Here is a 10,540-nt window from a genome sequence, read left to right on the forward strand (position 1 = left end):
GCAGCGTTTTCCACCAGCCCCAGGGAGATGAACTCGTGCCCACCACCTGTCCCCTCCCTTGCAGGGACGTTGACACCAGCCCTGACTCCGGGCACCACTGTCACCCCACACACTCCTTGTTCTGTCCCCCCCTTCCCAAAGCACCAGCAGCTCATGGTCTTTAAAATATTTTATTTCCAGGGAGAAATAAAATGGGATATGATGGGGGAGGGAGGGGGAACAGCAAAGTGGGCTGGTGCTTGGGGGTGCTCAGGAGGGCTGGCAGCCAGGGTGCTGGGGCCCCGCTCCCCCCCGTAGCCGCAGAAGCAGGTAGATGGTGCTCTTGGGCTGGACGTTATAGTGCTCCAGTTTATGGTGGTCCTCCAGATTCTTGGAGTCGTAGGTCAGGCGCTGCTGCTCGACGGGGATACCCTGGCGGCTGTTGATCTTCTTCTTCAGTACCAAGACGGTGTCAGTGGGCCGCACAGAGTACGTCATGGTCTGGCCCTTGATGTCCTTCACCAAGATGTCCATCTCCTGGGGCTGGGTGTGCAGCAGCACCAGCGTGGTGTCGTAGTAAATGCCATAGGAGGCCAGGCTGTTGTTGTCGTGCAGGATCAGGGGGGTCCCGGCCGGCTGCTGGGACAGGCGCTGCTGGTACGGGGAGATGCCCCAGTTCCTCCTGATCTCTTCCTTCAGCTGCAAGATGGTGGTGCTGGGGCTGACGGTGATGCGCAGCCTGTTGCCCTGCAGCCCCTTCACCTCCAGCGTCACGGACTTGGCCGGCTGCAGGAGAAACCATGTGTGAGCAGCAGCAGTGGGGTTGGGGGGCCGTGGGGTCGGGGGGGGGTGCGGGCAGCCCTACCTGCACGTTCCAGGGCTGGATGCCGGTGAGGCAGGGCATGGAAGTGCAGCACCGGGCAGCTTCCGCAGCCACCAGGTCCCACTGCTTGCCCTGGCCCAGGATGCCGGTGGGGTCGGCAGGATCCAGGATGATGGGGCTGCGAATGCAGACGGGGCAGCGCTGTCAGCCCGGCACAGAACCGGGGCTGGGAGCAGCGTGACGGGGCAAGGGTGCGGGTCCTTACCAGGGCATCCGCAGCAGCTGCTTCAGGTGGGTGCCAATCTGCTGATGCTGCAGTGAGTAGTACCTCTCCCAGTAGATGCAGACGTCCCGGTACTGGCAGAGCAGCTTCAGCACGGTGCGGAAGCCCTGAGCCAGGTTGAAGGCTTCGTTGCTGTTTGCGCCCTGCTCCCAGGCATAGATGGTCAACAGCTCCAGGGCGTATTTGGGGGGCAGGTCTGCACCGGGGTACCGTGGCTTCAGCATCTGGGGAGAGACGGGTTGGGGAGCCAGCAGGTAAGGGGGTCCCGGGCAGGGGGTGGGGGCTGTGTGGGCACGGTGGGGCCGGGCAGCCCCTCACCTGCTTGTACCAGTGCTTGACCAGGCGCAGCAGGTTCTTCAGCTTGGCGGGGCAGCGCTTCACGAACTTCTTCTGTAGCTCAGTGAAGCAGGTGGAGAATTCCCCAGGGCTGCTGTTCACGTTCAGCAGGTCCACATAGACCTGTGGGTCCGGCGGGCCATCCTGCATCACCTGGCCTGTGGGGAGAAAGGGACCTTGACCCCCGTCCCGCACCGTGCCCCCTGCCTGCCCCATCCCATCTCATCCCAGTCCCCTACCCAGGGCATCGTAGGTGGGCAGGATGTCGACTTCGATGGACTCGTTGTCGGAGAAGAGCGTGAGGCTGAGGGAGCGGCCCTTGTAGCGGGGCGGGCTGATGCTGACGGTGAACGACAGCCTCTGCCTGCACTCTTGGAGCCGATTCTCGATGAATTGAAGGATCTTGGGGTGCTCCTGCCGCTGCTGCAGGTAGTTGGAGAAGCAGCTGAGGAAGATCACCACGTCGGCATCCGAGTTGTTGCGCAGAGCCGTGCCCTTGCCGGCCGAGCCACCCTGCGGGGGGAAAAGGACAGCGGGCGCTCAGCCCCCAACCCCAACCCCAAGGGCAGGACGGGGTCCCGGAGGAGGTTTGGGGGTGGCAGCTCGCACCTTGACCGTCTTGAAGACGCGGATTTCGTCCTCGAAGCACTGCTCCTTGAAGAAGTCGCAGATCTGCCGCACCGTGTTCTTCACCGCCGCGGTGAAATCCGTGCTGGGCTGTAGGGTGGCGGCCACCCAGCCGTCCAGCTCCGCGGTGGACACGTCCCACAGCTCCATCGCGGCTCCCGCAGCTCAGCGCCGGTTTCCTCCCGCTCCGGCTTTATATCCCTCTCCCCCGGTCCCCCCCCACTTCTCCACGGCACCGCCCCCGGTTAAGGTAGCTCCGATTTCCCCCCCTCGGTCTCCCCCTGCTGAGCATCCCCCGGGGGGCGCAGAGGGGCCGGGGTCGCTGCGCGGGGCGGTGGCACCGGGGCCGGGTGACCCCAATGGAGCGGGTGGGACCGGGGGTCCCCGAGCCCCCCCCCCGGCCCCTCGGTGCCTTAACAGCAGCCACTCCCGATTTCGCTTTCGGCTCCTCTCCGCTTTCGGTTTCCGTCTCTGACGGCGTCAGCAGCGAGGCTGGAAACGAAACTGCGGGGAGGGGTGCGGGGAAAAACGGGGAGGGGGAAACCGAAACTGAGGACGGGGTCAGGGACAGGGCCGGGATGGGGTGGGGTGGGGATGAGACAGCGGGGGGAGCGAGGAGGGGATGGGAAAAAGAACGGGGACAGGGATGGGAAATAGAGGGAGGTGAGGAGGGGATGAGAATAGGGCCAGAGCTGGGATGGGGATGGGGACAGGAATAGGATGGAGATGGGGTGGGATGGGGCGCTGAGGGAGACAAAGATAGGAAGAGGATAGGGTCAGAGCTGGGGCAGAGGATCACAGAGTCACAGAATCATTATATTCAGAAAAGACCTCTGAGATCATCTGGTGCAACTGTCTGGGATCTGGGGACAGCTGGGGACAAGTGTGGGCACAGACGGGGCAGGGATGGGGACAGGAATAGGATGGAGATGGGGCAGGGACGGAGACTGAAATGGGGCAGGGATGGGGCACTGAGGGACACGAGGATGGGATGGGGATAGGGTCAGAGCTGGGACAGAGTTGGGAGCAGGGATGAGGTGCCTCCTCTGGCAGCCCCTTTCCCACATCTCTCACCGGTGTGCCACAGCCCTGGGCGTCTGCTGCTGTGTCCCTGCTCGCCATCTGCCCCCCGCCCCACGCCAGGAACCTCCTTTGGGGTAGCCAAGCCTTGGCTACCGAGAGCAGCGAGCACCGAGCCCAGGCAGAGCGAGCAGTGGAAGCAGCACCGTGTCTGCCCAGATGTCCCGTGCTTCATCGAGGTGCTGCCCCCAGCACCGCCGGCTTCCCTGCGCCCCGCTCGGAGCCAGGATGGTGGTGGCTGATGCCCAGGTCGTGGCTGATGCCCAAGTCGTGGCTGATGCCCCTCTGCTCGCCCAGAGCGGGGAGCCCCCAGAGGAGACCGTCCCCTTTGGCCTGCAGTGCCTGTACCGGCACAACTGGGCACGCCAGCGGGCGTACCGAGCCTTCAGACAGGTTCTGGGCTCCAGCATCTGCCACCACCTCCAGCTAGGGGCTGGCAGCCTCACCAGGGGCACGGGGACAGCCCTGGAAAGGTTGATGGGCTCTCCTCCCGCTGAATAACGAGCTGCTATGGGAGATCTGCAGCCCACAGGGGGCTGCCCCTTCCTTTATTTTTTTTAACCAAAGAAAGGATAAAAGGAGAGCCGAGGCGGGGAGCTGGTGGTGTGCTGCTGCGTGCCTCCTCCGTGCCGGGGCCGGCGGACTGCTCCGGCCCCTTGTCATGCCGGGTGCTCTACGTGGCAGAGTCCTTTTGTGGGACACAAGTGCCGGGTGGGTGGCACGGGGACCCCAGTGCTGCCTGTGCCTCCCGGGGTGAGATTGGTGCCGCTCCCCAGGCACTGCTGTGGCTGGGCTGGGCTGGGGCCGTGCCTGCCGTCAGCACCGGCCACCCCGGGAATGTGGTTACGGTGGCAATTTTCTAAGACTTGATTAGAGGAGGTCATCGATGGCAGGGCGCCTTCTGTGCCTGGCGGAGGAAGGGCCGGGGCAGGTGCCCGTCCTTGCAGGCCCTTCCCTTTCCCCGACGGCGCACGGCAGGGGCAGGCTGGCCCCCGTGTGCCCTGGGGGTGACGCTGCCAGGGAGGAGCGGGACGGGGCAGTAAATGTTGGGGCTCCTCCTCTGCTGGGGCGGCTCAGCGGCGCTCGGCGCTGGCGTTGAGGCGAGCCCAGAGCTGCCTGCTGGTGGCCCGCAGCTGGCGCATGGTGTCCTCCTGGCTCTCCAGCCACTGGGCCAGCGCCTGCACCGACTGGCTCTGCAGCACTGCAAGGGGGGACGGGGGGACGCTGGGGACGGGCCACCGGCCGTCCCCAAGCCCCCGGCACCGCGTGGCACCGTGTCCGCCTCCCCCTGCCCTGCCTGGTCCCACGTACCGCTCAGGTAGATGGCCATCGTGGCCAGGACCAGGCTGGCCAGTGCCAGGAGGCCCAGGAGGGCGAGGAAGAGGGGGCGGCCGGGGCAAGGGCAGGTGGTGGTGGGCGGCACGGGGCGCAGCGTGGGCAGGCGTGGGGGGCTGTGGGGCAGGCGGTGCGGCCGGGCGCTGGATGGAGCCGGGCCGTTCCCTGCAGCGGAGCGGAGAAGAGCAGGGTCAGCGCCTGGCCCCGCTCCCCCCAGGGTTTAGCAGCCGTGCCCTGGTGTCCGCTGCCCTGCTCTCACCTTCGCTGCCCTTGTGCCCGGCCGAGGCCCAGTGCAGGTCGCTGATGGACTCCACGGGGCGCAGGCTGATGGCTCCGGGATCAGCCCCCTCGGGGTCGGCAGGCTCTGGCGGCGCAGCGCCCTCCGCCCTGCCCGCGCCGTCTGCCAGGAGCAGAGGAAGGGGTGAACGCAGCTTGGGCACCCCCGTGGGGACCAGAAGCCCCCCACCTGCCCGCGTCCCCTCCTGGGGGTGATGCTGACGGGTGCCAACCCAGCAATCTCTTGGCATGGAGCTGCCGCAGACAGGACAGGGCCAGGCGAGCTGGCCGTCCCCTCATCCGCCACACGCTGTCATCGGAGCAGTTAGTGGGAGCCTGGTGGCCACAGTCCCAGAGCCTGTTAGTGGGGCTGGCGCCTGCCCAGGGCCAGGAATGTGCTCCTGCCCCCTCCGGCTCCCTGTGGGCACAGGCAGCCCCGTGCCAGGCTGCCGCCAGGGCTGGCTGTCCCCGCAGGCACTGTGCCCGAGCGCTCGGGTGCTGCTTGGGGATGCACAGCTGGAGGCGTGGGGACGGGGAGCTGCTGCCCCGCGCTGTGCTGCTGCGTCCCCGAGGATGGCGAGGGGGCTTGGGGAGCACGCAGGGTTCCAGCTGGGTCAGCGCTGTCCCAGGAAGCAGTTGGGGACGAGGGAAGGGGGATTTTAGAGGTGTTGGCGTGGTTTGGAGCAGGGGGCAGGGCTGGGGGGCTGTGCCTGTAGCCAAGCACGGTAGGGCAGCCCCGTGCCCACTCCTGGGGTGCGTGGTGGCTGTGGGGGCCTCCAGCAGCACTGGTGCGTGGCAGGGCCGTGCCCCCTGGGGCTGGGTGCTCCTAGCCACCCCTGAAGCACCCTGCAGGCACCATGGGTCCCTGCCCTTTGCTGCGGGCTGCTCCTGGGAACCCGGTGCCCCCACGCCTGCAGCCGGCTGGGTGCTGGACCAGCTCCTGCCCCCGCAGCCCCCTGCACCCCTCCTGCCCTTCCCTGGGCTGGCATCTCTGCCCACGGGGAGAGCTTGGCTGCTGTCTCCAACCCGCAGGGTTCCCCCGGGTGCCAGTGTCCCCACCGGCCCCTCGCCTGTCCCCAGCCTACCTTCGGCAGCCTCCCTGGGCATGGCTCCCCTGCCCCGCTCCCCTGGGCCAGTGAGGCGGTCTGGGGCCCCCGGGAGCCGGGCACCGGGCTCCTGGTGCGCCAACTGCTCCGCTTAAAATAGGACGGCACGAAATGTGTTTGGGGGGCTAAAAATAGCCCTGGGGAGGGGGGCCTGGCGGCTGCATCAGGGCTGCAGGCAGCGTGGAGCCAGCACGGCAGAGGGAGAATCAGCTCCCCCCGTGCTCCCTTATCCCCCGGGGCGCAGCTGGGACAGGGAAACTGAGGCAGAGCTGGGTCCCTGCTCAGCCCCTCTGGGGGCTCTGCCCCGTGGCGCACCCAGCCTGGGGGCACCGCGGACCCCCTCCAGCTTTGCCCACCAGGACCATGCCAGCTACGCTGCGCCAATTTATTGAACTTCACAAGGCCACGGGGACGCACCAGGCTGCTCGAGCGGCGGCGGTCCCCGCTCACCACCCCCAGACGCCCCGCGGCAGGCAGGTGTCGGGGGGCTGGAGACCCTCACGGTGCCCGTAGAGGCTGTGGGTGCGGGTGGGCGCCGGGCAGGCAGCAGGATCGGGCCGTTCCCGCTGGGCACAGCCCCGGCCGGCCCAGCCGCGGTAGCAGTGGCAGCGGAAGGGCAGCCAGGGGCTCGCGGCGAGGTGCAGGAGGCTGCCCAGGTCCTGGGGCTGCCGGCGCACGCAGCGCCCGTGGCCGTGGCACCGCTGGAGGCTGCACGCCCGCGCTGCCGCCGTCACATCAGCCACGTAGGGACCCAGGGTGGACACGAGGTAGCGGCGTAAACTGGCACAGCTCTCCTGGAGGAGAAGGGGAGGCTGCCGTGAGGACCAGCCCTGGGGGGCAGCCTGGGGTCCCCGCAGCCTCCCCTCCTCTCCTGAGATGCTTCCTGAGCTGGTCCCAGCCCGTACTCACCGCCGAGCGGGAGTAAGACATGTCCCCCCACAGCACGACTCCAGCTGCCCCCAGGGCCGCGCTCTCCCCGATCGTGTGCTCCAGATCGGCCTGCGAGGGCGGGCAGAGATATGGCCGGGGGTCACAACACGCACGTGCCCCGACACCGATCGGTGCCCCCGGCCCTCCCCAGCCCTTACCGGCTCCAGGAAACGGGGCGACCGGCGGTAGGAGAGCCGCGAGTAGGCCACCACGGGCAGGCGGCCGGCGGCCCCGCGGGCGGCCAGGCGCAGGGCCTCGCGCAGCCGGTGGTGCACGTAGCGGCGGCGCAGGGCGGGCGGCAGCGCCAGCGGCAGGTAGATGCTGGGGTAGAGGGCGGCCGAGGCGGCCCAGAGCCAGCCCAGCCGGTTGTTGCGCCGCGCCTCGGCCGGCCTGCAGCGCCCGGTGTAGTTGGCCACCTTGGCCCAGTTGCCGTTGAAGCAGTCGGGGAAGCGGTAGAAGCCCCAAAGCCCCCCCGGGCACAGGCTCCTGCCCAGCAGCAGCGTCTGCTCCATCAGGGTCTGCGCCGCCCGCTCGAACGCCCGCCGGGCCAGCCGGGGTCCCCGGTGCCGTTCACGCGCCCACTGCTCCGAGGCCGCCCGGTAGATGCGTTTGGCCCCCCAGTTCTGGGCCCAGAGGGGCCTCCACTCCTCCCAGTCCACCACGGCCAGGCCCCTGAAGGCAGGCTGGAGGAGCAGGCGGATTTCCTCCGCCGCCCGGGCGAGATGGGCACGGAGGGGCACCCGCTGGGGAATGCCCCCGTTGTGGACGACACCCCCGGGGGAGATGTAGGGGTAGAGCCCGAACTTGTTCTTGTAGAAGATGGTGATGTTCTGGCCGGCGAAGTGGCCGCCCCGGTTCTCCACGATGCCGTAGTCGGCCAGGGGCAGCCCCACGCCGAAGCGGTGCTGGCAGCGCCCTGTGGGGATGTTCCAGACCACGGCGAAGGGCTGCCCGCCCGCCAGGGGTGCGGGTGCCGGGCCCTTCCCATCTGCTGCCCCCAGTGCCAGGCAGACCCACAGCGCCAGCACTGGCCCCATGCCCGTGGGGCGCTGCCTGCGGGGAGAGAGCAGCGGGGTAGGCGGCATGCAGGGCTGCCCGCCCCAAAATCCCACTTTTCATCACCCATCTCCCATCCCATCCCTCTGCCAGCCGTGGAGCCCACCCCCAGCGCCCCCACGGCAAACCCCATGGGCTCAGACTGGGTGCGAAGACCCCCCCATCCCCACCCCAGGGGCAGACAGGGGGGTCCGGAGGCAGCCCGTAAGAACAGCAGCCAGGCAGCGGGGGGGGCACCTGCCTCCGCCCGCCCTTGGTTTTTAATCAGCGGCGTGCAGCCCCCCGCCCTCAGATGTCCTTCTTCATCCAGAAGACGGGCAGCCCCCTGGCGTCGCGGTGCGGGGTCTCCAGGAGGCTCTGCCCGCAGCTCTCGGCCTGGGCACCCCCCCCCGGGGCTGGGGGCGGCAGAGGGGGCGGCGGGGGCGCAGCAGGAGGAGGAGGCAGAGGGGGTCGGGGGGCTGCGGGTCCACCTGGGGCGGCTGCGGCGGGGCCGGCGAACGCCCGCAGCGCCTCGGCGGGCATGGAGGGGCTGAGGAAGGGCACGCTCTGCACCGGCTCGGCCAGGGCGAAACCCAGGCGGGCGTAGAAGTGCTGCTTGTCGTGGGTGCTGAGGTGCAGGCGGCGGAAGCCGCGGGCGCGGGCGTAGCTCTCGGCGGCCTCCATCAGCCGCCGCCCGTAGCCGCAGCCCCGCAGCGCCCGGGCCACCACCACGCTCTCCACGAAGAGGCCATGGGGCTGGCCGGCCACCCGGGAGAGCCGGACGTGTCCCACCAGTGGGCACGGATCCCCCGCTGGGGTTTTGGGCTCGGCGGAGCCCGGGGTCCGCAGCAGCACCAGGCAGGTGGGGAAGGCGTCGGAGGAGCGGCGCAGCGCGTGGAGCCGCAGCGCCCGGCTCTTGCCCCACTCGTCGGCCAGCAGCTCGGCGCACGCCTCCAGCAGCTCCGGCCGCCGGTGCAGGGGGACGAGGCTGAGCTCCTCCGGCACCGAGCCCATCCTTCCAGCTGCCGGGACAGCGAGCGGGGGCTGCTCAGCCACCGATAGCGGGGGCTGCGAGGGGGGGCTCGGCGGTGCCCCGCGTCGTGCCAGCCCCATTGACCGAGCCGTGCCCAGCCGTGCCGTACCGAGCCGTGCCGTGCCCGGGGCAGGGGCTGGGGTCCCGGTAGCCGCCCCCCCGTTGCGCAGCCGAAGCCACCGGCAAGAGGAACCTGGCTGCCAACCGCCCGGCCGCGTTGCACAAGCCTCCCTTGGCGGAGCGGGGGGTGGCGGGGGAGGGAACGGGGGCTGCACCTCCGCTCCCCGCCGCCCCCCGCTGCACCGCCCGGCCCGGCACGGCTCGGTACGGCCCGGCACGGGGCACACACCGGTTCCCCGGGAGCCGCCGGCCCGCCCCAGCTCCCGGTGAGCCCCGGCCGAGCCCCCCCGGTGGCACCTTCCCGCTGCCCCCTCCCTCTCCCGCTGCGTGGTCCCGGGGCGGGGAGGAGCCGCCCCCTCCCAGCCCCCCCCCCCCCCCCGCCGCTCACCCGCCGCCGCCGCCGCCACCGGCCCCGCGCCCTCGGTTCCCGCGCGGCTCCGGCTCCGGGGCCACGCCCCCAGCACAGGCCACGCCCCCCCCGGTCCACGCCACGCCCCCTCCCCCCCGTCCCGCCATGACAGCGCGCCCTGGCGGCCGGAGCGCGCGGTGACGTCATGGCGGGGCCGCCCGAAATGGCCGCCGGGTCAGAAGACTGGGGCTCCTGTTTAGGGTACGGAGCCCAAGCTGTAGGGCCTAAAGCGTCCCTCCAGGGGCCAAACACCCGTTTGTAAAGCTTAAAGATTCATTCTAGGATCCAGGCCCCTTATTTGAGAACTCAAAGCCCCGTTTATGGGGGTTAAAACCATCATTTTAAGGTCCAAACGATCAATTTCAGGGCATAAGCCCCATTTCAGGCTCCAAGGCATCATTTGAATACCCCAAAGCCTTATTTTGAGGCACAGAACCTAATTTTTAGGGCCCAGGGCTTCCATTTGGGATACAATGCCTTTTCCATTTGTAATACAATGCCTTAGGGTTAGTGTTTGATGTTATGTTCAGCTTTAATGTTAGGGCAGTGGTTAAGGTTAGGGTTAGTGCTATGGTTAGGGGTTATGGATGGGTTTATGGTTAGGGTTAGGGCTTGCTGTTAGGGTTTAGCATTAGAGTTACAATAAGGATTAGGGTTAGGGGACTGAATTAGGTTCAGGTTTAGACTTGGGATGTAACATTAGGGGAAAGAATTAGGGTTAATGCTTCGGTTAGGGTCTAGGGGTTAGGATTAGTTACATTCAGTGTTAGGGTTAAGGGAGCGGGTTAGGGTTATGGTTAGGGTTAGCTTTAAGGTTAGGTTAAGGATTGAAATTTAGTTTTCCAGCTAAGGCTAGGGGTTAGGTTTAGGGTTATAGTTTAGTTTATTTTTAAATTTAGGATTAAGGGTTAAGTTTGTTGGTTAGCTGTTATGGTTTGGGGTATCCACATTCATTTGGGTTAGGGTTATGTTTATGGCTTTGTTTAGCTTTAGGGTTAGGCATTAGGTTTTGTGCTTAGGTTTAGGTTTAGGGTCATGTTTGGGGTTTAGGGTTAGGGTTGGCATTTAGTGTTAGGTTTATCTTTAGGGTCAGGGGTTAGGTTTAATGGATAGGTGTTAGGGTTAGGGTTATCCTTGAGGGCTAGTGCTTTGGGTTAGGGTTTGAGGT

The 10,540-nt window shown here is 67.3% G+C and overlaps 4 protein-coding genes across 8 annotated transcripts; all 4 read right to left on the minus strand.

The window, feature by feature from the left end:
* Positions 1-154: 154 nt before the first annotated feature.
* Positions 155-2,243, minus strand: LOC311442281 (2'-5'-oligoadenylate synthase 1-like). Its single transcript, XM_084531276.1, has 6 exons — positions 2,031-2,243; positions 1,661-1,934; positions 1,404-1,579; positions 1,068-1,309; positions 845-980; positions 155-765 (listed from the first exon to the last, which is right to left on the minus strand). The coding sequence occupies exons 1-6, from the start codon at positions 2,196-2,198 to the stop codon at positions 250-252; spliced, it is 1,512 nt and encodes a 503-aa protein (XP_084387402.1). The 5' UTR covers positions 2,199-2,243; the 3' UTR covers positions 155-249.
* Positions 2,244-3,641: 1,398 nt separating this feature from the next.
* Positions 3,642-6,112, minus strand: LSMEM2 (leucine rich single-pass membrane protein 2). Of its 3 annotated transcripts, XM_084531285.1 has the most exons (4): positions 5,825-6,112; positions 4,723-4,863; positions 4,440-4,628; positions 3,642-4,329 (listed from the first exon to the last, which is right to left on the minus strand). In XM_084531285.1, the coding sequence occupies exons 1-4, from the start codon at positions 5,844-5,846 to the stop codon at positions 4,202-4,204; spliced, it is 480 nt and encodes a 159-aa protein (XP_084387411.1). In that variant the 5' UTR covers positions 5,847-6,112; the 3' UTR covers positions 3,642-4,201. The 3 variants fall into 3 exon arrangements, with proteins under 3 accessions (XP_084387411.1, XP_084387410.1, XP_084387412.1); XM_084531284.1 differs by lacking the exon at positions 5,825-6,112 and having other exon boundaries at positions 4,723-5,806; XM_084531286.1 differs by lacking the exons at positions 4,440-4,628; positions 5,825-6,112 and having other exon boundaries at positions 4,723-5,818.
* Positions 6,113-6,218: 106 nt separating this feature from the next.
* HYAL3 (hyaluronidase 3) lies at positions 6,219-9,404 on the minus strand. Of its 3 annotated transcripts, XM_084531281.1 has the most exons (4): positions 9,352-9,404; positions 6,934-7,828; positions 6,755-6,844; positions 6,219-6,639 (listed from the first exon to the last, which is right to left on the minus strand). In XM_084531281.1, exons 2-4 carry the CDS (start codon positions 7,810-7,812, stop codon positions 6,292-6,294), a joined length of 1,317 nt encoding a protein of 438 aa, XP_084387407.1. In that variant the 5' UTR covers positions 7,813-7,828; positions 9,352-9,404; the 3' UTR covers positions 6,219-6,291. The 3 variants fall into 3 exon arrangements, with proteins under 3 accessions (XP_084387407.1, XP_084387406.1, XP_084387408.1); XM_084531280.1 differs by lacking the exon at positions 9,352-9,404 and having other exon boundaries at positions 6,934-7,948; XM_084531282.1 differs by lacking the exons at positions 6,755-6,844; positions 9,352-9,404 and having other exon boundaries at positions 6,934-7,948.
* NAA80 (N-alpha-acetyltransferase 80, NatH catalytic subunit) lies at positions 7,987-9,330 on the minus strand. Its single transcript, XM_084531283.1, has one exon. The coding sequence runs from the start codon at positions 8,921-8,923 to the stop codon at positions 8,120-8,122; it is 804 nt and encodes a 267-aa protein (XP_084387409.1). The 5' UTR covers positions 8,924-9,330; the 3' UTR covers positions 7,987-8,119.
* Positions 9,405-10,540: the final 1,136 nt, after the last annotated feature.

Source organism: Aythya ferina (assembly GCF_964211825.1).
Source record: "Aythya ferina genome assembly, chromosome: 10".
Taxonomy (NCBI): Eukaryota; Metazoa; Chordata; class Aves; order Anseriformes; family Anatidae; genus Aythya; species Aythya ferina.